Source organism: Dromaius novaehollandiae, chromosome 4, assembly GCF_036370855.1.
Source record: "Dromaius novaehollandiae isolate bDroNov1 chromosome 4, bDroNov1.hap1, whole genome shotgun sequence".
NCBI lineage: Eukaryota > Metazoa > Chordata > Aves > Casuariiformes > Dromaiidae > Dromaius > Dromaius novaehollandiae.
The window spans coordinates 10,907,569-10,926,790 of NC_088101.1; the positions used below are offsets into that span (position 1 = coordinate 10,907,569).

The following is a 19,222-nucleotide window of genomic DNA, read 5'->3' on the forward strand; positions in this document are numbered from 1 at the left end:
GTGGGCGGGGCCAGGGGCGGGGCGGAGCCGGGCGGCCCCTTCCCGGCGCATGCGCGGCCGCTCCGGCCCCCAGGGCCGCGGGAGGGCGGGCAGCAGCGCTCGGTGTCCGGGGCCCCCGGGCCGCCCCCTCCCCGGCGCGGGGCTCCCGCTCGCCCCAGGTAAGCGGTGCGGGCCCGGCCGGGGCCGTGGGCGGGGCGGGGGGCTCTGCCCGGGCCCCGCGGTGGGGGGGGGGAGCAGCCGCGCTCGGCCGGGTTCGGGCTGCGGGGCCGGTGGGGGCCGGCGCGGGGCAGTGAAGCCCGAGGGGCCGGAGCCCAGCGCCCGCCCGGCCCGGGCTGCCCAGCGCCGCGGGGCTGGGCCCTGCCTGCGGGGAGCGGAGGGTCCCCCCGGCCCGGGTGCCCGGCACGGCCCGACCCGCGCGGGGCCGGGGGGCTCATCTCCCCCCCCCCCCCCCAACCCCCGCTGGGGCCGGGAGGGGAGGGCTGGTGCCTGGGGGCTGCGAAAGGGGCTCGGGGCGCTGCTGCGGGGCTGGAAACGGGGGTGGTGCAGGGCTGGGAGCTGGGGGGGGCGAAGGGGGGTTTGGGGGGCTCAGCCTCCACTTCAGAGCCCCCAAAGGAGCCCCCGGGGCCTGTCTGGGAGCACCAGAACCGCAGCGCTGGGGGGTGGAGGCTGAGTCCTGCGTGTCTGGTGCTCCCAGACAGGCCCCGGGGGCTCCTTTGGGGGCTCCGAAATGGAGGCTGGTCCTGCGGGTCTGGGGCTCAACCCAGGCTGCTGGGGCTGGTCTCAGCTCAGAAAGGGGGGGCTTAGTCCTGGGCTTTGGTGCTGGAGAACAGGTTCAGGGGGCTGTTTTGGGGCTGGAGAAGCAGGATGGGGGTCAGGTGTGGGGCTTGGAAAGGGAAGCCAAGTCCTGTGGTTTTGGGGCTCAAGGATGGGTCCAGGGGGCTGCTGTTGGGGCTCAGAGTCCATTTCTGAGCCCCTAAACAGCCCCCAGACCTGTGGTTGAGCTGCAAGAAGGCAGGGTTTAGCTTCCCTTTCTCAGTCCTGTGTTTCTGGGCCTCAGAAAGCAGGTGCTGGGGGCTTGGAGACAGAGGCCCTGGTCTGGGGGTTTTGAGCTCAAAAATGAAGACTAAGTCCTGTGTTTTTGGGGCTTGAAAACTGGTCGGGTGGGCTGTTTCGGGTCTCAAAACTAGAGGCTAAGTCCTGCGTTTTTGGAACTTGAAAGCAGAGACTCAGCCATCTGTTTTCAGCCCCAGAACCAGAGGCCAAGGGGGCCTGTTTGTGGGGGTGGGAGGGTGAGAGGGGTGGGAGGGTGGTTGGGCTGGGTGGTGGGAGGGGGGTGGGCAGGGCCTGCGGACCCTCACCGGAGGTGGGGGTCCACGCGCGGGTGCCCCGGCAGCAGGGAGGCTGGCATGCACCAGGCCGAACCTCGCGTCTGAGATAGTCTCTGGAGCGAAAGCGCTTTTTGGGGAGGAAACACGAGCAGACACCGTCTTCCAGTTCCCCTGTTTATTCCCCTTTTGTACAAGACTTGGACTCTTTATTCAGTGTGTGCATGGAGTATGTACACTGTTAATAAACTAACTGAGACACCGTCTTCCCAGTCCAGCCTTTATTCAGTGTTCACCCCGCCCTTTCACCACCAGCCAAGCAGTCAGCTTGTGGGAACTGCATCCATACTGACCCGGGAGTCAATGTCCATGCAGTATCCCCGAGCCAAACGCTCAGTTAGTTCACGCAGTGCACAGTGAGCTGACATATATGACCCCGTTAGTCAGCATTCACCCCACACGTTCAGTACTCAGTAACCGCATCCCTTACAATCCCCGGAGCCATGTTCCGTAACCCATCAGTGGCCATGGAGTCCACACCTGTAAGTCACTGGTCACCCCTGAGGGCAGGTCCCTGAGCTCCTGTCTCAGCCTTCCCTGAATCCCCCCCCCCCCGGGGTAATTAGTCCCCAGGGACCCCGCAGCCCTCAGCCGCAGCCGCAGCGCTGCACACCGGGGCAGCTGCCCTCCGCCTCCGGGCTGGGGCAGCGGCTGGTTTAGGGCCCTGCCCAAGGTCAGTCCATCAGCCGGTACCCGCGGCGTCGGGAGGAACCGGTTACCGGCAGTGCGGGTGCCGCCTGCGCAGGCTCGTCGCTCACCACCGCGTCCCTGTCCCGGGGGGGCCCGGGGACACCCTCCGCCCGGGGACAGCGGCTGGTTCCCGGCCGCGTCGCTCCCGCGGGGCCCCGCGCCCGAGCGGCCCCGGCCCGCGGCGCCAGGCAGCACCCGGTGGCTCCGGCCCCAGCGGCACCGGCGGCTCTGGCTCCGTGCGGCTCGGTCCGTCCCGGCGGCTCCGGCTCCGGCGGGAGGGAGGGAAGAGGCGCCCGGGGAGCCCTCGCAGCCCCCCGCGCCGCCCGGGGCCCCTCCAGCCCCGGCCAGGCCCGTCCGGCAGCGCCGGGGCCCGACCCAGCCCCCCGGGCAGCCCCGGCCCGGCCCGGGGGCAGCGCGGAGACCCCTCTGCCGCGGGCAGCGCCCAGGCCCGGCCCCGCCGCCGCCGCCTCGCCCGCTCCTCCGGGCCCCGCCGCGGGCCGGGCTGGGCTCCGGCTCCCTCTGCCCCGCGGACAGACCCGGGCCGCCCCGGTTCTCCCGGCGCCCCCGGCAGAGCAGGTGCCCCGGTCTCCCCCCCTCAATGGAACCCCGCTCCCCGCCGGTACCGGTACCTGCTGCTGCTCCCGCTGCCGCCGCTGCCCGGCCCGGCGCCTCCGGTTCCCGGCTCCAGTTCCGCTTCCGCCCCGCCCGGTTCCGCCCCTCAGCGCCGCTCGCCCGGCGGCCGCGGGCGGGGTCACCCCGGCGCGGGGCCCCCGGTGCGACAGGTCCCCGCGGGGGGCGTTTGTCGCCCAGAAGCGGCTCCGGCGCCGCACAGAAACGGCGCCCGCGGCCCCGAGGTGCCGCGCCGGGAAGGGCCGGGCCGGGCGCAGGGGCGCGACCGGCCCCGCTGCGCTCGGGACAGAGCCGCCGCGGAGCCCCGGGCCGCCGCCCATGTGCGGCAGACACGGAGCGACCCGCCCGGGACGCGCCCGCGCCCGCGCCCCCCCCAGACGCTCCCAGCCGGCTCCGGGCGCGGCCAGCGCCGCTCCCCGGGCGCCCCCGGGGACGCCACGGCTGCTGCGGGCGGCGCGGAGCCGCTGCGCCGCCGGGCGGGGCGGGATCGCGGGCGCGGTCGCGGGGGGGGGCGGGCAGCGCCGGGGCCGGGCACGGGCAGCCGGGAGCCGCCGGTCGCCCCGCGCTGCTGGGAGGGCGCCGAGCGCGGGAAGGCGCCGCCGAGGACGGCGCGACCGTGACACGCGGGGCGGCGGGGGCGGGGCCGGAAGCGGGGCGGGGCCGGAAGCGGGGCGTGACCGGAAGTGGGGCGGGGGGGGCGGGGTTCCGGGGCGGGGCCGGCGCCAGGGCGCGTGCGCGGGCCGCCGCGGGCGGGAGCTCAGTGCGGTGTGTGGCGGCTGCGGGGCGGCGCCTCCCGCTTTTGCTCCGTGGCTCGGCGGCGGCCCGGGCGCTGGGGGCCGGGAGGGCGGCGGCAGGTGAGGAGCGGGGGGGGCTCGGCCGCGGGGCTGGACCGGGCCGGGCGGGGGGCGCCGGAGCCGGGCCGGGGAGCGGAGGCCGGAGGACTGGAGCCCGGCGCCCCCCCCACCGGCCCCGGCCCGGTCCCTCCCCGCAGCGCTGTCCCGGCCCAGGTCCCCAGCGCGGCCCGGCCCCGCTGCCGCCGCCCCGGGCCCCGCGCACGGGCCGCTGCCGGGGCTGAACGCGCGGGCTCGTCCCGGCGTCGGGGCTCGGTGGCGGCGGGGCCGAGCGCGGCGCCGCGGGAGGGGGCGAGGTCCGGTGCTCGCGGCGGCCGAGGGGCCCCGCGCCGCGGGGAGCCCGGGAGCAGGAGGCCGCGGGCCGCGTCTGCGAGCGCCGGAGCGGGGCTGGAGCCCGGCCGCGGGGCGGGGGGGTGGGGCGGGCGGGTGGCGCTGGGGCAGCAACGGGCTCCGGGGGGGGGGGGGGGGGTTGGGGTGCAGGCGGTTCCCGGGGCGCCACCCGGGTCCTGGGGCCTCGAGCGGCGGCGGAGCCGGGTGCTGGGAGCGGAGACCAGGTCGGGTGTTTTGGGGTCCAGAAACGGAGACTCGGGTCGTGCGTTTCTGGGCCTGGGAAGCACAGGCGAGGTCGGCTGCCCCGGGGCTCCCAGCAGCGGCCAGGTGCTGCGATCGGGGGCCGCAGAGGGCAGGTTGGTCCCGTGGTCAAGCACAGGAACAGGTGGATGAGCCCTGGGTTTGGGGCTGAGAAGCCAGGCCAAGTCCTGGGTGTGGGGGCCCCCAGTGGAGGCTCACGGGGCTGAAAGCAGCAGCCAAGTGCTGCGTTTTGGGGCCACAAAGACCAGGTTAGTCCCTGTTTTCAAGCACAAGCACAAGTGGATGAGCCCTGGCTTTCGGGGACCAAAAGCAAGGCCAAGTCCTGCATTTGGGGGCCACGGGTGGAGGCTCATGGGGCTGAAAGCAGCAGCTAAGTGCTGCGTTTTGGGGGCACAAAGGGCATCTTAGTCCCTGTTTTCAAGCACAAGCCCAGGCCCATGAGCCCTGGGTTTGGGGTCAGAAAGCTGGGCCAAGTCCTGCGTTTGGGGGCACAAGTGGAGGCTCACGGGGCTGTTCCTGTGGCTGAAAACAGAGACTAAGTGCTGCGTTTTGGGGACTCGGAAACAGAGGAGAGTTCGGCTGTTTCCAGCCCCCAAACAGAAGCTGAGGGGGCCCTTGTGGGGTGGGGGGAGGCAGGGGTGGGGGCAGGGCGCGTGGACCCTCACCGGAGGTGGGGGTCCGTCCGCGAGCGCCCCGGCAGCAGGGAGGCTGGCATGCACCAGGCCGAACCTCGCGTCTGAGATAGTCTCTGGAGCGAAAGGCACTTTTTGGGGAGGAAACACGAGCAGACACCGTCTTCCAGTTCCCCTGTTTATTCCCCATTTGTACAAGACTTGGAATATTTATTCAGTATGAATAGTACGTATGTATACTGTAAATAATATTGCATACATATTGAGTTTATTATACTTGTATAATATTATATATAATGTGCACTATTAAACCATGATATTAATATGCAAGCTGTGACAGTGATTGATTTACGACCTTGTCAGTCACCACCACTGCTGTCATGAGGCCGAGCCCTAAGGAGCCGGAGCTGAGCTGCGAGGAGCCCCCGCTGTGCTCCCAGCAGGCTCCCAAGGAGGCCCAGAGCCAGGCGGGCGCAGGCAGGTCGTCCCCAGCCAGGAGCGGGGCCCCGCGCAGGGCGGGAGGGAGGCGAGCGGAGGCATCGTCCTGCTGCGAGCAGGGAGCCGGGCGGCTCCTGTCCGGGAGGAAACAAACCTCGTGGTGCTCCCGGCTTCGCTGCGGAGCGCAGAAAGGAGGCGCGAGGCCGTCGCGCGGTGTCGGCAGCCCCTGGCCAGGACACAGAGACAGGCAGCGAGGCTGGAGCTGTTACTCACCAGGGACACAACCCCCCAGGCTCCTCAGGGAGAAGGCACCGGGGGAAAACGTCCCCCGGCTCACCAGGAAGCGCCTCCGAGGTGCCCGCGGGGGTGAGAGGGGCCGGGACGCAGCCCCTGCTGCCGGACACGCTGTCCCAGGCTCTGCGCGCAGGCGGCAGCGTCCCAGAGCCGGCGCTGGGGCGACGTGGGGGCGTTGGCACTGGCCGTCCCAGGCAGCCCTGCTGGGGCTCCTCTGTCCCTGGAAATGTCAAAAGAAAATAAAAAGAGAACAAAATTAAACAAAAAAAAAACCAAAGAAATGAAGGGTGTTTCAGGAGAGGCCCAGCACCACCACAAGCCACCGCAGGCCCCACAACGGGGCCATTCCCCAGCGCAGCCTCACCCGGGCGCAGGTCGGGGCACCGCTGGAGCTGGAGCTGAGCTGTTGGGAGCCAGCGCTGCAAGGAGCCCGCGCGGTGCTCCCAGCAGGGTTTCCCGGAGCCAGGCGGGCGCAGGCAGGTCGTCCCCAGCCAGGAGTGGGGCCACGCGCGGGGCAGGAGGGAGGCGAGTGGAGTGCTGGGGTGAAGCTGCGGCATTTGCACTGGCCGTCCCAGACAGCACTGCTGGGGCTCCTCTGTCCCTGGAAAAGCAAAACAAAAAAGGGGAAAGGAAAAACAGCAAAAAAAAGGGGAAAGGAGAAACAGCAAAAAAAGGGAAAGTAGAAACAACAAAAAAAAGGGAAAGGAGAAACAGCAAAAAAAAGGGGAAAGGAGAAACAACAAAAAAAAGGGAAAGGAGAAACAGCAAAAAAAAGGGGAAAGGAGAAACAGCAAAAAAAAGGGGAAAGGAGAAACAGCAAAAAAAAAGGGGAAAGGAGAAACAACCAAAAAAAGGGAAAGGAGAAACAACCAAAAAAAGGGAAAGGAGAAACAACAAAAAAAAAGGGGAAAGGAGAAACAACAAAAAAGGGAAGGCAAAAAGGAAGGAAAAAGAACAAAAAAAGGGAAGGAAAAAGAACAAAAAAGGGAAAGGAAAAAGAAAAAAAGGGAAAGGAAAAAGAAAAAAAGGGAAAGGAAAAAGAACAAAAAAAGGGAAAGGAGAAACAACAAAAAAAAGGGAAAGGAGAAACAACAAAAAAAAAGGGGAAAGGAGAAACAACAAAAAAAAGGGAAAGGAAAACAATAAAAAAGGAAAGGAAAAACAACAAAAAAGGGAAAGGAAAAAGAACAAAAAAGGGAAAGGAAAAAGAACAAAAAAAGGGAAAGGAGAAACAACAAAAAAGGAAAGGAAAAACAAAAAAGGAAAGGAGAAACAACAAAAAAAAGGGGAAAGGAGAAACAACAACAAAAGGGGAAAGGAGAAACAGCAAAAAAAGGGAAAGGAGAAACAGCAAAAAAAGGGAAAGGAGAAACAGCAAAAAAAAGGGGAAAGGAGAAACAGCAAAAAAAAAGGGGAAAGGAGAAACAGCAAAAAAAAGGGGAAAGGAGAAACAGCAAAAAAAGGAGAAAGGAGAAACAACCAAAAAAAGGGAAAGGAGAAACAACAAAAAAAGGGAAAGGAGAAACAACAAAAAAAAAGGGGAAAGGAGAAACAACAAAAAAAGGGAAAGGAAAAACAACAAAAAAGGGAAGGAAAAACAACAAAAAAGGGAAAGAAAAACAACAAAAAAGGGAAGGAAAAAAGGAAGGAAAAAGAACAAAAAAAAGGAAGGAAAAAGAACAAAAAAGGGAAAGGAAAAAGAAAAAAAGGGAAAGGAAAAAGAAAATAGGGAAAGGAAAAAGAACAAAAAAAGGGAAAGGAAAAAGAACAAAAAAAGGGAAAGGAGAAACAACAAAAAAAAGGGAAAGAAACAACAAAAAAAAGGGAAAGGAGAAACAACAAAAAAAAGGGAAAGGAAAACAACAAAAAAGGAAAGGAAAAACAACAAAAAAGGAAAGGAAAAAAAAAGGGAAGGAAAAAGAACAAAATAGGGAAAGGAAAAAGAACAAAAAAAGGGAAAGGAGAAACAACAAAAAAAAGGGAAGGAGAAACAACAAAAAAAAGGGGAAAGGAGAAACAACAAAAAAAAGGGAAATGAAAACAATAAAAAAGGAAAGGAAAAACAACAAAAAAGGGAAGGAAAAAGAACAAAAAAGGGAAAGGAAAAAGAACAAAAAAAGGGAAAGGAGAAAGAACAAAAAAAAGGAAAGGAGAAACAACAAAAAAGGAAAGGAAAAACAAAAAAGGAAAGGAAAAACAACAAAAAAAAGGGGAAAGGAGAAACAACAACAAAAGGGGAAAGGAGAAACAACAAAAAAAAGGGAAAGGAGAAACAGCAAAAAAAAGGGGAAAGGAGAAACAGCAAAAAGAAGGGGAAAGGAGAAACAGCAAAAATAAGGGAAAGGAGAAACAGCAAAAAAAAGGGGGAAAGGAGAAACAGCAAAAAAAGGAGAAAGGAGAAACAACCAAAAAAAGGGAAAGGAGAAACAACAAAAAAAGGGAAAGGAGAAACAACAAAAAAAAAGGGGAAAGGAGAAACAACAAAAAAAAAAGGGAAAGGAGAAACAACCAAAAAAAGGGAAAGGAGAAACAACCAAAAAAGGAAAGGAAAAAGAACAAAAAAGGGAAGGAAAAAGAATAAAAAAAGGGAAAGGAAAAAGATCAAAAAGGAAATGAGAAAGAACAAAAAAAGGTAAGGAGAAAGAACAAAAGAAGGAAAGGAAAAAGAACAAAAAAAAGGGAAAGGAAAAAGAACAAAAAAAAGGGAAAGGAGAAACAACAAAAAAAAGGGAAAGGAGAAACAACAAAAAAGGAAAGGAAAAAGAACAAAAAAAGGGAAGGAAAAAGAACAAAAAAAAGGGAAAGGAGAAAAAACAAAAAAAAGGGAAAGGAGAAACAACAAAAGGGAAGGAGAAACAACAAAAAAAAGGGAAAGGAGAAACAACAAAAAAAAGGGAAAGGAGAAACAACAAAAAAAAGGGAATGGAGAAACAACAAAAAAAAGGGAAAGGAAAACAACAAAAAAGGAAAGGAAAAACAACAAAAAAGGAAAGGAAAAACAACAAAAAAGGGAAGGAAAAAGAACAAAAAAGGGAAAGGAGAAAGAACAAAAAAGGGAAAGGAGAAACAACAAAAAAGGAAAGGAGAAAGAACAAAAAAAGGAAAGGAAAAAGAACAAAAAAAGGAAAGGAAAAAGAACAAAAAAAGGAAAGGAAAAAGAACAAAAAAAAGGAAAGGAAAAAGAACAAAAAAAGGAAAGGAAAAAGAACAAAAAAAGGAAAGGAAAAAGAACAAAAAAAGGGAAAGGAGAAACAACAAAAAAAGGGAAAGGAGAAACAACAAAAAAGGAAAGGAAAAACAACAAAAAAAGGAAAGGAAAAAGAACAAAAAAAGGAAAGGAGAAACAACAAAAAAAGGGGAAAGGAGAAACAACAAAAAAAGGGGAAAGGAGAAACAACAAAAAAGGAAAGGAAAAAGAACAAAAAAAGGGAAGGAAAGAGAAAATAGGGAAAGGAAAAAGAACACAAAAAGGGAAAGGAGAAACAACAAAAAAAAGGGGAAAGGAGAAACAACAAAAAAAGGGGAAAGGAGAAACAACAAAAAAAAGGGGAAAGGAGAAACACCAAAAAAAGGGGAAAGGAGAAACACCAAAAAAAGGCGAAAGGAGAAACACCAAAAAAAGGCGAAAGGAGAAACACCAAAAAAAGGAAAGGAAAAAAGAACAAAAAAAGGGAAAGGAGAAACAACAAAAAAAGGAAGGAAAAACAACAAAAAAGGGAAGGAAAAACAACAAAAAAGGAAAGGAAAAACAACAAAGGAAAGGAGAAACAACAAAAAAAGGGAAAGGAAAAAGAACAAAAAAAGGGAAAGGAAAAAGAAGAAAAAAGGGAAAGGAGAAACAACAAAAAAAGGGGAAAGGAGAAACAACAAAAAAAGGGGAAAGGAGAAACAACAAAAAAGGAAAGGAAAAAGAACAAAAAAAGGGAAGGAAAAAGAAGAAAAAGGGAAAGGAAAAAAAAACAAAAAAAGGGAAAGGAGAAACAACAAAAAAGGGAAAGGAGAAACAACAAAAAAGGAAAGGAAAAACAACAAAAAAGGAAAGGAAAAACAACAAAGGAAAGGAGAAACAACAAAAAAAGGGAAAGGAAAAAGAACAAAAAAAGGGAAAGGAAAAAGAAGAAAAAAGGGAAAGGAGAAACAACAAAAAAAAGGGAAAGGAGAAACAACAAAAAAAAGGGAAAGGAGAAACAACAAAAAAAAGGGAAAGGAGAAACAAAAAAAAAGGGAAAGGAGAAACAACAAAAAAAAGGGAAATGAGACACAACAAAAAAAAGGGAAAGGAGACACAACAAAAAAGGAAAGGAAAAACAACAAAAAAGGAAAGGAAAAACAACAAAAAAAGGGAAAGGAAAAAGAAGAAAAAAGGGAAAGGAAAAAGAAGAAAAAAAGGGAAAGGAGAAACAACAAAAAAAGGGGAAAGGAGAAACAACAAAAAAAAAGGGAAAGGAGAAACAACAAAAAAAAGGGAAAGGAAAACAACAAAAAAGGAAAGGAAAGGAAAAAGAACAAAAAAAGGGAAAGGAAAAAGATCAAAAAGGAAAGGAGAAAGAACAAAAAAAGGTAAGGAGAAAGAACAAAAGAAGGAAAGGAAAAAGAACAAAAAAAAGGGAAAGGAGAAACAACAAAAAAAAGGGAAAGGAGAAACAACAAAAAAAAGGGAAAGGAGAAACAACAAAAAAGGAAAGGAAAAAGAACAAAAAAGGGAAGGAAAAAGAACAAAAAAAAGGGAAAGGAGAAACAACAAAAAAAAGGGAAAGGAGAAACAACAAAAGGGAAGGAGAAACAACAAAAAAAAGGGAAAGGAGAAACAACAAAAAAAAAGGGAAAGGAGAAACAACCAAAAAAAGGGAAAGGAGAAACAACCAAAAAAAGGGAAAGGAGAAACAACCAAAAAAAGGGAAAGGAAAAACAACCAAAAAAAGGGAAGGAAAAAAAGGAAGGAAAAAGAACAAAAAAAAGGGAAAGGAAAAAGAAAAAAGGGAAAGGAAAAAGAAAAAAGGGAAAGGAAAAAGAAAATAGGGAAAGGAAAAAGAACAAAAAAGGGAAAGGAAAAAGAACAAAAAAAGGGAAAGGAAAAAGAAGAAAAAGGGAAAGGAGAAAAAACAAAAAAAAGGGAAAGGAGAAACAACAACAAAAGGGGAAAGGAGAAACAACCAAAAAAAGGGGAAAGGAGAAACAACCAAAAAAAGGAAGTGCAGGGCGTTTCAGGAGAGGCCCAGCACCACCACGAGCCCCCCCAGGCACCGGCTCGGCCGTGCCCACCCCGCCGGGCGCCCCGCGGCCCCCCACGCTCAGCGCTGGGGCTGCGGCACAGACACCGCGGCCCTGCCGCAGCCTCCCCGGGCAGAGCTGCCCCGCGGGGCTCGGCCTGAGCCCGGCAGCAGCCTCGGGGAAGGCAGACGCTGCCCCGGGCGGGCGGGCGGGCGCCCCGGCCGCGTTTGGCACCGCCGAGCCCAGCGGGACCCGCGCGCCGACCCCCCTCAGACCACCCCATGCACGCGACAGCGGCCAGGAGCCACGAGGCAAAAGGGGTTTTTCCCGGCCAGCAGCCGGGCACGGGCACTCGCCGGACACCGCCTCCCTCCCGCGCCGGCGTCCCCCCATCGGGGCTGCGCTCCTCGCCGCGGCTCGGGCTGAGCCTTCCCTGCTCGGCTGCTCCCGCGTGGCATCACCTGCGCTGGCAAAGGCCCTCACGAGGGACCGGCCACAGCGAGCAGGACCCGGCTCTTGCCCGAGCAGCAGCTCCCGGCCCCGGCGCCCGGCCCGCACGTGCGGAGAGCGGGCAGGAGGAGTGTCCAATTTAGGGCCATGGTACCTGCGGCAGGGACTCTTCTCTGCGCCTCTCCACAGCGGACGAACCGGCATCCACTTGTCGTCTGACCCGTCGTTCCTGGACTGCCTGGGTTAGTGTCTGCTGCTCGTTTTGGCTGCGGTCTGTTGGGAGAAAAAGTTATTCGGGGTGGGAAAACTAGAAGCAACGAAAGCAACCACTCTGTCCTTGACAAGCTGCTCCGCTACTGTTTTCTCTCTCTTTCTTTCGTCCTCTGGCTGTGGAAGGCAGCCCCTTCCCTTTGGAGCGCGGCTCTGGCTCGTGGCTGACACCCATCCTCACCTCAGTCTCCGGGATTTGGGGCTGCTGCTGGAAAAGATTTTGTCCTTTGGCGGATGCTGCGAGTACGCGCTTGCAGCGTACCTTGTATTTCCTTGCAGGAGCATAAAACTGAAGAGGAAGACCACCCATCACATCATCTCAGCAGCTCCACTTTCTCTGCCACAGCATGAAGAGGAACACGCGTATTTTATTTTCCCCCTCCAAATGACAGCACAGCTTTAAGCCGTGTTCCTCCATGTTTGCCAAAGCGTTTCCAAGTCTTAGGCGTCTGGTTTTCCAAAGAGCAGGTGAAAAGCTTAGCTCCCAGTGAAAGGCATGAAGTCTGAAAAAGAGGTCATCTCCGAAACCTTTTACCTAACACATCTTTAAAGAAGCTATTTCTCTCCATGTCTGGCAGCACCCGTTGCCAGTCGAGACAAGAAAAGAGCACTTGTGGGAAGGGGATGCGCTGGTTCTGCTCAGCGGAGCATCCGGAGAGGAGGACAGAGTCTCTCAGGAAGAGCCTGAAGCCTTGCCGTAAGGACACGGGACACATCAAATGGTGCACAACATACAGACAGAGCCATGAATCCACCAGGTCTTCACTTTCTGACTTCTTCTGATCTAATGAAAATACTAAAAAAATGCAGGATTTGCTAGGTACTGTAAGTTCCCATAATACTAATTATTATTATAATTTTATTTTATATGTTATTCTTAATTGTAATAATAACTTCTGTGGCTCTCTGATACCCGTATATATCCCCGGGCAGAGCTGCCCCGGGGGCTCGGCCCGAGCCCGGCAGCAGCCTGGGGAAGGCGGATGCTGCCCCGGCTGCGGTTGGTGCCCGTGAGCCCAGCGGGACCCCCGGGACGCGCCGACGCTCCCCCTCCACCGCCAGAGACCTTCCCTCGGCCCCCGCGTGGCCTCCCTCCCGCCCCCGCAGCTCCCCGGGCCACCCCAGCTCCCCCGGGGGGGCTGCGAGCCAGGGCCCTGCCCGCAGAGGGTCAGGCCCCCCGTTTCCCCACCACCACCCAACTGCAGCCCTCCCCCCCCACCCCTTCCCCCAGCCCTCTCGTCGTGCCCAGCGCCCGGCAGACCTGGTCACATCTCTTGCAGCTGCTGTGAAACCCTCCGCTGCTGCCCCGAGTGCTCAGAGCCCGGCTCAGAAAACACGGCTTCCCCCGTCCCCGCCGCACCGCTGCTCCCACCGCGCATCGCTTCACCTCTTTGCGCGGAGGCGGACGGCAAGGGAGAGGCAGGCAAAGGCCAGATCAGGCGCTCGGTCCTTCCAGGGCAAACACGGCCCCCGCTCTCACCCCGTCTTGGTGCACACGCAGAACCGCACGCTTCAGCCCTGTCCAGCCTTACCTTTGCCCCCGCCGCTCCGCACGAGCCCCCATCCGCGTTGGAGCTGTGCAGGGAGGCCGGTGCAGTCTCCTCTTCTCTCTTTACTCATGGACTTCGTGGAGGGGAGCAGAGCCCGGGAGGAGACTGGGCCTTGATCCGCCGCACCGCGAGCTACTCCGCAGCCCGGAGCTCGGGCCCGTTCGGCCCCTGGGCGCTTGCGCAGTTCCGACGCTCTCTGTGTGCCCCGACGGTGAGATGGTTCGGCACCGCGGCCCGGAGCGCCTGCACAGTCTGCGTTCACCGCTGCTCCCCCAGGCCCGCCCTCATTTTCGTTTCACCACCACGAGCAGGACGGCGACTTCGTGGCCCTGAGCGGCATCGCCGTAGCTGCTCGATGCTGCGACTTGCTTCCACGCGCAGAGCTGATCCTCTTCCGTCACTGCTGTTTTACTCGTCACCAACGCCCAGAGCAGCTGATCTGTCCCTGCAAGGGCACTGCAGGCTTCCAGCACCCTTCTGCTGGTGACATTTTTCTCCTTCACCTCAAGAAGCTCCTCCAAATGTGGCTGTGGCGATGCCTAGCGATACTGCGTGATTTCGCCTTCTCGTCGCAGATTCCTCTGAGCTCTCCGTTCTCCATCTCTGCCTCAGCCGTGCGCCTCTCCGTGCAACCAAGCACCGGTGAACTCGGTGGAGAGCATCCTCTGACGCAGCCGGTGAAGACACCCGCGCGCCTCCGACCCGGGTGGAAACGTGTGCTGCAGCAGCACAGTCCCGCGTGCCCGAGCGAGAGGGGCACGGGTCCCGGGCGCCGGGCCCACCGGTTTGTACCCACGTCGGGTTTTCAGCTGCGTGCTTTACCCCTTCTGGAGCCGCCTGAGGATGTCCAGGTCACTGAGATGTTTGCAGGCAAAACTGTGCCTTCAGACGGGCGGCAAACAAGAGCATCGTGTCAGCACCTGCAAAAGCCGTCCTCGACTTTCATCTATGCACACGCGCTGTGTTTTATGCTGCTCCCACCTGTCAGAGGACACGAAAAGCACCGGAGGGCTGGTACCAGAAGCACCACCGCTGAGACCTTTCACTTCGGTTTAAGACCAAGCGATGCAGGTACGCCCGAGTCTGGAGCTGCTTTTCTTCCCTCTGCAGGAAGCCGAGCTTTAACCATGGACAAGTGGAGCTTTCCCAGGGTTTATCAGGTGACCCAGTGTCCTTTTCTATCATTTAAAACAAATCCACCTTTCCTTTTCGGACGGCCCTCGGCTGCCTGCGGGTTCCTCCCGAGACGCGTACCCACAACCCTGCTCGGGGATGCTTTTCCTTAAATTACTTTGTGGGCTTTTTTCTCCGTGAAAAGCACACACGCTATCACCGGCGGTTGTGCATCTGATATTTTTACCCTGTTCCATTTCAGCCTTACAAAGAGGAAAACCTGTACAGGCCGATCCTCACTCACCACCGCTCACAAAGTTTTAACATCGCTCTGAACCAGCGCAGCTCAGGCAATGACACAACGTGCTCTCTTGAGATTTTAAGCATCCAAGACTTAACGTTACAAGTAGAACTTGGTCCTGGCAGATCTTGTTTGTTTTTACCAGTCTCCAGATACCGTTTTCTTTGCCTTCTCTCCTCTTCCCCGGCCCCAGATAACCGCGCAGCCTGAATTGGCAGGCCTCCACGTACCTACCTTATAAAGCCCCGCAGAGGGCTGAGCGCTTCAGGAGGGCCTCGCGGGGCCTGTGTTTCGGTGCTGTCCTCTGGCGCTAACCCACCTCGGAGCAGCTGAGGCCGTTCCTCCGCGGAGGGGTTTCCGGGGACTCCAGCTCCGGGCTCTGACGCGGGATCTGCTCGTCAGCTCCAGTACTGCGGCTCGCGCAACTGTGCATCTTTCTACGAGCTTCCAAATTAATTCTGGTTCTCCCGGTTAGCAGAAAATGTTACAGCCAAAACACGCCCTTGGCACAGGACTTCAAGATACAGCAGCCAGCGATTGCCAGACGCTTCTGCAGGAATGATGCAGCTCTACGTGGACTCCATGTTTCAGACACAGTTCATCCCCAAAAGCTTTGTAAGAATCATCCTTTTACCACCGTTTTGGGCCAGCGGTGGCACTGGCACAGCCAGCAAAGGCAGGAAGGGGACAACCAGGGGTTGTGTTGCAGCATGAGAATCTGTTCCTCAGCATCATAAGTGACACCACAGCCAAGAGCAAGGGACTCCAGGTTTAAGGCACTGCTTACTTGCACCATTGACACACGCGTTTGTACATATGTTTTTTCATGTTATTACTTAACTCTTTAGCTACCACAGTTCCCGCAGCGGACTGAACTGGCTTCAGAGACTCAGTTCAAGCTTCTCCCATTCTCATCCCAGCATCCCAAAGCCGGACTCCGCAGCCCGCAGGTCTGCCAGCCGTGCTGGGTGCCCAGGAGCCCGCGTCCTCCCTGAGCCGCGCGCCCTGAGGCGAGAAGAGCCATCGATCAAGGGGGTCGACTCGCAACGGGGGCACCGTTTTGCCGGCCACGTCCAACACGGACGAACCGCGTTATCTTTTCCTGCGTTTCCGCTCTGGAGCGGGAGCAAGCCAGACCGGGACAAGCGCCAGCAGCCCTCACCAACCACCGCGAGACCAGACCGAACTGGCGGGGCTTTCTGGCCTCCCCGCTGGTTGCGTCTTTCCAAGCGAGCATCCCAGACGAGGGATTACACGACCACGGCGAACCAGAGCTTAGCGACTCTGCTGCAGTCACTTCAGCTCAAGCGTGTGACGCTGTGCTAGTACGGTTTCCCGTAGTCTGACGAGCCAGAAAAAGCTCTCTTTTAAATCCATTTTCTGTATCGTAAGGGGTGAAATAGCGCTCTGCACCAACCTACGTTCAAGAGAATTAGGGACATTGATAAATGCTGCAGACATCAGTAGTTTATTGGTATGTTTAGTCAAAACACATTCAGAATGGAAACTTAAAAGTAAAAATACTTTCCACCTGCAACAATTAAACTAGAATCTACTAGCATATAATGCTTGACACGTTACAGCAATAAAGATGGTAATCCACTGTCTTTTATACCCACTAAAGCCAAGATGGTCAGCCAAGTCTGTTGAAATAGAACCGTCATGATAAAATACTCCCACCGTCCACAAATCAGCAACTAACAGTAATGGTCAGTGAATCCCTTCCTTTGCCCTAAGAGGTACATTTACTATAAGAGGGTCAAGAACATGTAAGAGTCCACAGTACAGCAGGTGAACTATCACCATGTAAACTTCTCTGGATGACGTCCCAAGGTTTTCTCATGCCATTTGAACAAGAAGCAAGCCAGAAAGCAGAATGGCTCAGTAGCTCTTCTAATACTCCATTTTTGTTGCTGAGATTATTCCCAGTGCCATTTGCCATACCAATTAAATAGGCGGCAGCAAAACACCGTAGCACTAAAAAAAAGAAAAACAAGCTACACAAAACACACCGGTGGCAAACTGCTAACTGAAGACAGCAATTTGACCGAAGGCTTCAAACCTAAGTTCTGTTGTGTGGTGAGCAGTTCAAGTAATACAGATCTCCAAGTAACAGCTGAAAATGCAAGAGTCGAACCAAAAAACTAAAGTATGAAAATGGAAACTACAAGAAATGTGTCCCAGAAAAAAAGTGTATGACAATAGTGCAAGACTTACCATCAAAGACAGAAGACCTCGAGTTTGGGAGAAAACAGATGCTATTTCACTTTGCCTAACACATCAGAAACAAGTATGTGCAAAATCTTCCAGCTCACGAGAAAAGAGCAAATGATTGCATAATCCAGAGGCAGATTGCTATTATGCCCTCTCTGCTTTTGCTTGAAATCGCTATTCTTTTTGAGGTCTTCCATGCTTAGAAGCAGCTTTAAGTGGTCACACTTTCACACAGACTCGCACCCCCCCCCCCACCTCTTTTACTCCTGCCGCTCCAGAGCCGGGCGCTCGCTGCGCTCCCCGACATCGAGCCGAGCTGGACTGTCTGCTGCAGCTGCAGTTCACGGGAATGTGCTCCAGAACGTCATCCAGAAACAGACCTCTCCACTTGCAAAACCCACAAGTAACACCGAAGAAGAGGATGTCTCTTTCTATCCTTAAGTCCAGAGCCACAAAGGTGTCAACTCCAGCTGAGAACTATGTGCAAAACGAGTAAGAGTTTAAAAAAAAGCGCCAACTGGAAAATGCAAATACTTAGAGCTGCTCTTTTGTTCTCTGAAAATTGCAGTATCCTCATTTGATAAGCTCACCCTCGCAAAGGATGCTCAGTTCTACTGATTACAAGCTGGCAAAAACCGTTCACAATTCTTGACTGACTTCTGAAACGTCCAAGAGAGATTTCAACTCCATTACCTTTAACTTTGACAGAGATTAAAGAGAAGAGACAACCTGGAGACTACTTGGATGCCTTCTTCCTCCCTTCCCCCCCTCTGCAAAAAAACAGACGAACTTGTTAATTGAAGAGCAAGGTGAATGATAATTTTAGCAATGTTTACTGATTTAAAGATACTGCAATTTTTTTTTAATACAATTTTTCAATGATTTCTTTTAAATGCTTTGCAGCAGATTGGCTTTGCAGCACAGTAATTCATACACTATACTGTACAAAATCACCAGCAAGACTGGAATGATGTGTTCGTAGAAGGCACCATCATGCTTATTACATTACCAGAGAACTCCAATACAGTCAAGACAATTTTCACTGTACAATGCTTATTGAAGGGGAAAGGGGAAGGAGGAGTGTGTTGAGCAGCCATCCCTGTACTGAAGAGGGGCAGATAGAAAAATCTGACGTGAGCTATCAAACTCTGTTTAGTATTCAGGAGCAGGACTTTGAAACTCTGGGTGGTTTAGTTTACAACTAAATGGATTCCTTCTGGAATATACTTGTAGTCTTATTAAGGTTTGCGTGTGTACATGTGTTGGTCACAGCAAGCAGATCAGATGCCCGCATCATTTCACAAGCTATTCTGTCTGAGTAAGAGGATGAAGGGTTTTTTCCTCCGATGCCTCCTGCAGATGTCAATATAAATGAGTTCAGAGTACCCATTAGTGCATTTTGATGAGTGCGTAAACACAAGTTTGTTTGGAGCCGAGTGTTCTAAAAAGGAAAGAAAAGGCAAGCTTCTCCAATTGCACAAATTGCACTATTTGTGTTTCCAACAGTAATAGGCAGAAACCGCAACACTTGCACAAAATGTGCAGCAGAGGGTTTTTGACTGAAAGGACCTCAATTCTATTGGGCATGTCCTTTAGTTCACTTTTGTTGCAGATAGTTTAATGGTCATTTTTTTTTTCCTCAGTCCTCAATTCTCCAAGTCTACATTTATAAATTAACAGTGTGACTCCTGTTGTGAAACTGGGGAAAGAACGTCCACCTCAATTTAAACTGGAAACCAAAGGATGCTTTCACATCAAAGAAATGATCAGAAGGGCTGTGTCACATTCCAAAGCCAAAAAAAATTAACAAGAATGCAAACACGATGGACAATGTACCACTGCCAAGACTGTCTGCCCGCAGTGGAGATTTCAGCGACGCTGTCCCGTGAAACGGCCTTCCATTTGCCCGGTTCCTCGTCCAGAGCCAAGTTTCTGTGCCATGCCACCTCGCGGAGGGGGTCCTCTTCCATCACGGTCTCGCATCATGCCACCACCCACTATTCCACGGGGACCCCCGGGGCCTCTATCATTGCGCCGAATATCCCTACGGTCATCGCCTCCACCTCGGGTCTCTCTTTCACGAGCAGCTCTTGTTTTTTTCTCTTCTACGTTCAAGCGCACCTCACCCCGGAACATAATAGGCTTATAGGGAAAAGTTTTCAAGGCACATGTTAGTCATCGTTTCAAAGAGTCCATTTACACAAGGCATATGAAAACATTGCATTCACTACATGCCTCTGCCTACCTTTACTTATACGCGAAGGAGAAACACGAACTGTTAACAGTTCCCTGAGACACACAACTTCAGCCCTAGATTTCTACAGAAAATGGAACAGAGTTCTCTTTTTTTCAATTCATCTGGCAGGCAAGGATTAAAAATGTCTTTCTTAAATAAGGGCAAGGATTGCTTTTAGCCTTTTCACGTCAAGGCTAGAATCCCTGCCTGCTGGAAAAATAATTCAAGAATTGCTCCATTAGGCCTAACTCCCATATACTACAAATGAAAATTGTTCTTTCCCCCCCTCCGGTTCCTCGGGTCATAGCTGCCAATAACCATGCTCCTTTTCTGAACCCCAGGACACACAATTTAGTCATCTATGTG

The 19,222-nt window shown here is 54.0% G+C and overlaps 1 protein-coding gene and 1 long non-coding RNA gene across 3 annotated transcripts in view; both read right to left on the bottom strand.

Moving 5' to 3' along the window:
• Positions 1–4,943: 4,943 nt before the first annotated feature.
• LOC135328128 (uncharacterized) lies at positions 4,944–6,108 on the bottom strand. Its single transcript, XR_010388863.1, has 3 exons — positions 5,876–6,108; positions 5,555–5,731; positions 4,944–5,443 (listed from the first exon to the last, which is right to left on the bottom strand). It is a non-coding gene; the product is annotated as an uncharacterized LOC135328128 (long non-coding RNA).
• Positions 6,109–15,851: 9,743 nt separating this feature from the next.
• G3BP2 (G3BP stress granule assembly factor 2) overlaps positions 15,852–19,222 on the bottom strand; it is a 30,316-nt gene continuing 26,945 nt past the window's right edge. For both annotated transcript variants that reach the window (XM_064510401.1, XM_064510400.1), the window contains one exon: positions 15,852–18,762. In XM_064510401.1, coding sequence (XP_064366471.1) covers positions 18,490–18,762 — 273 coding nt within the window. In that variant the 3' untranslated portion in view covers positions 15,852–18,489. The remainder of the gene's footprint in view (positions 18,763–19,222) is intronic.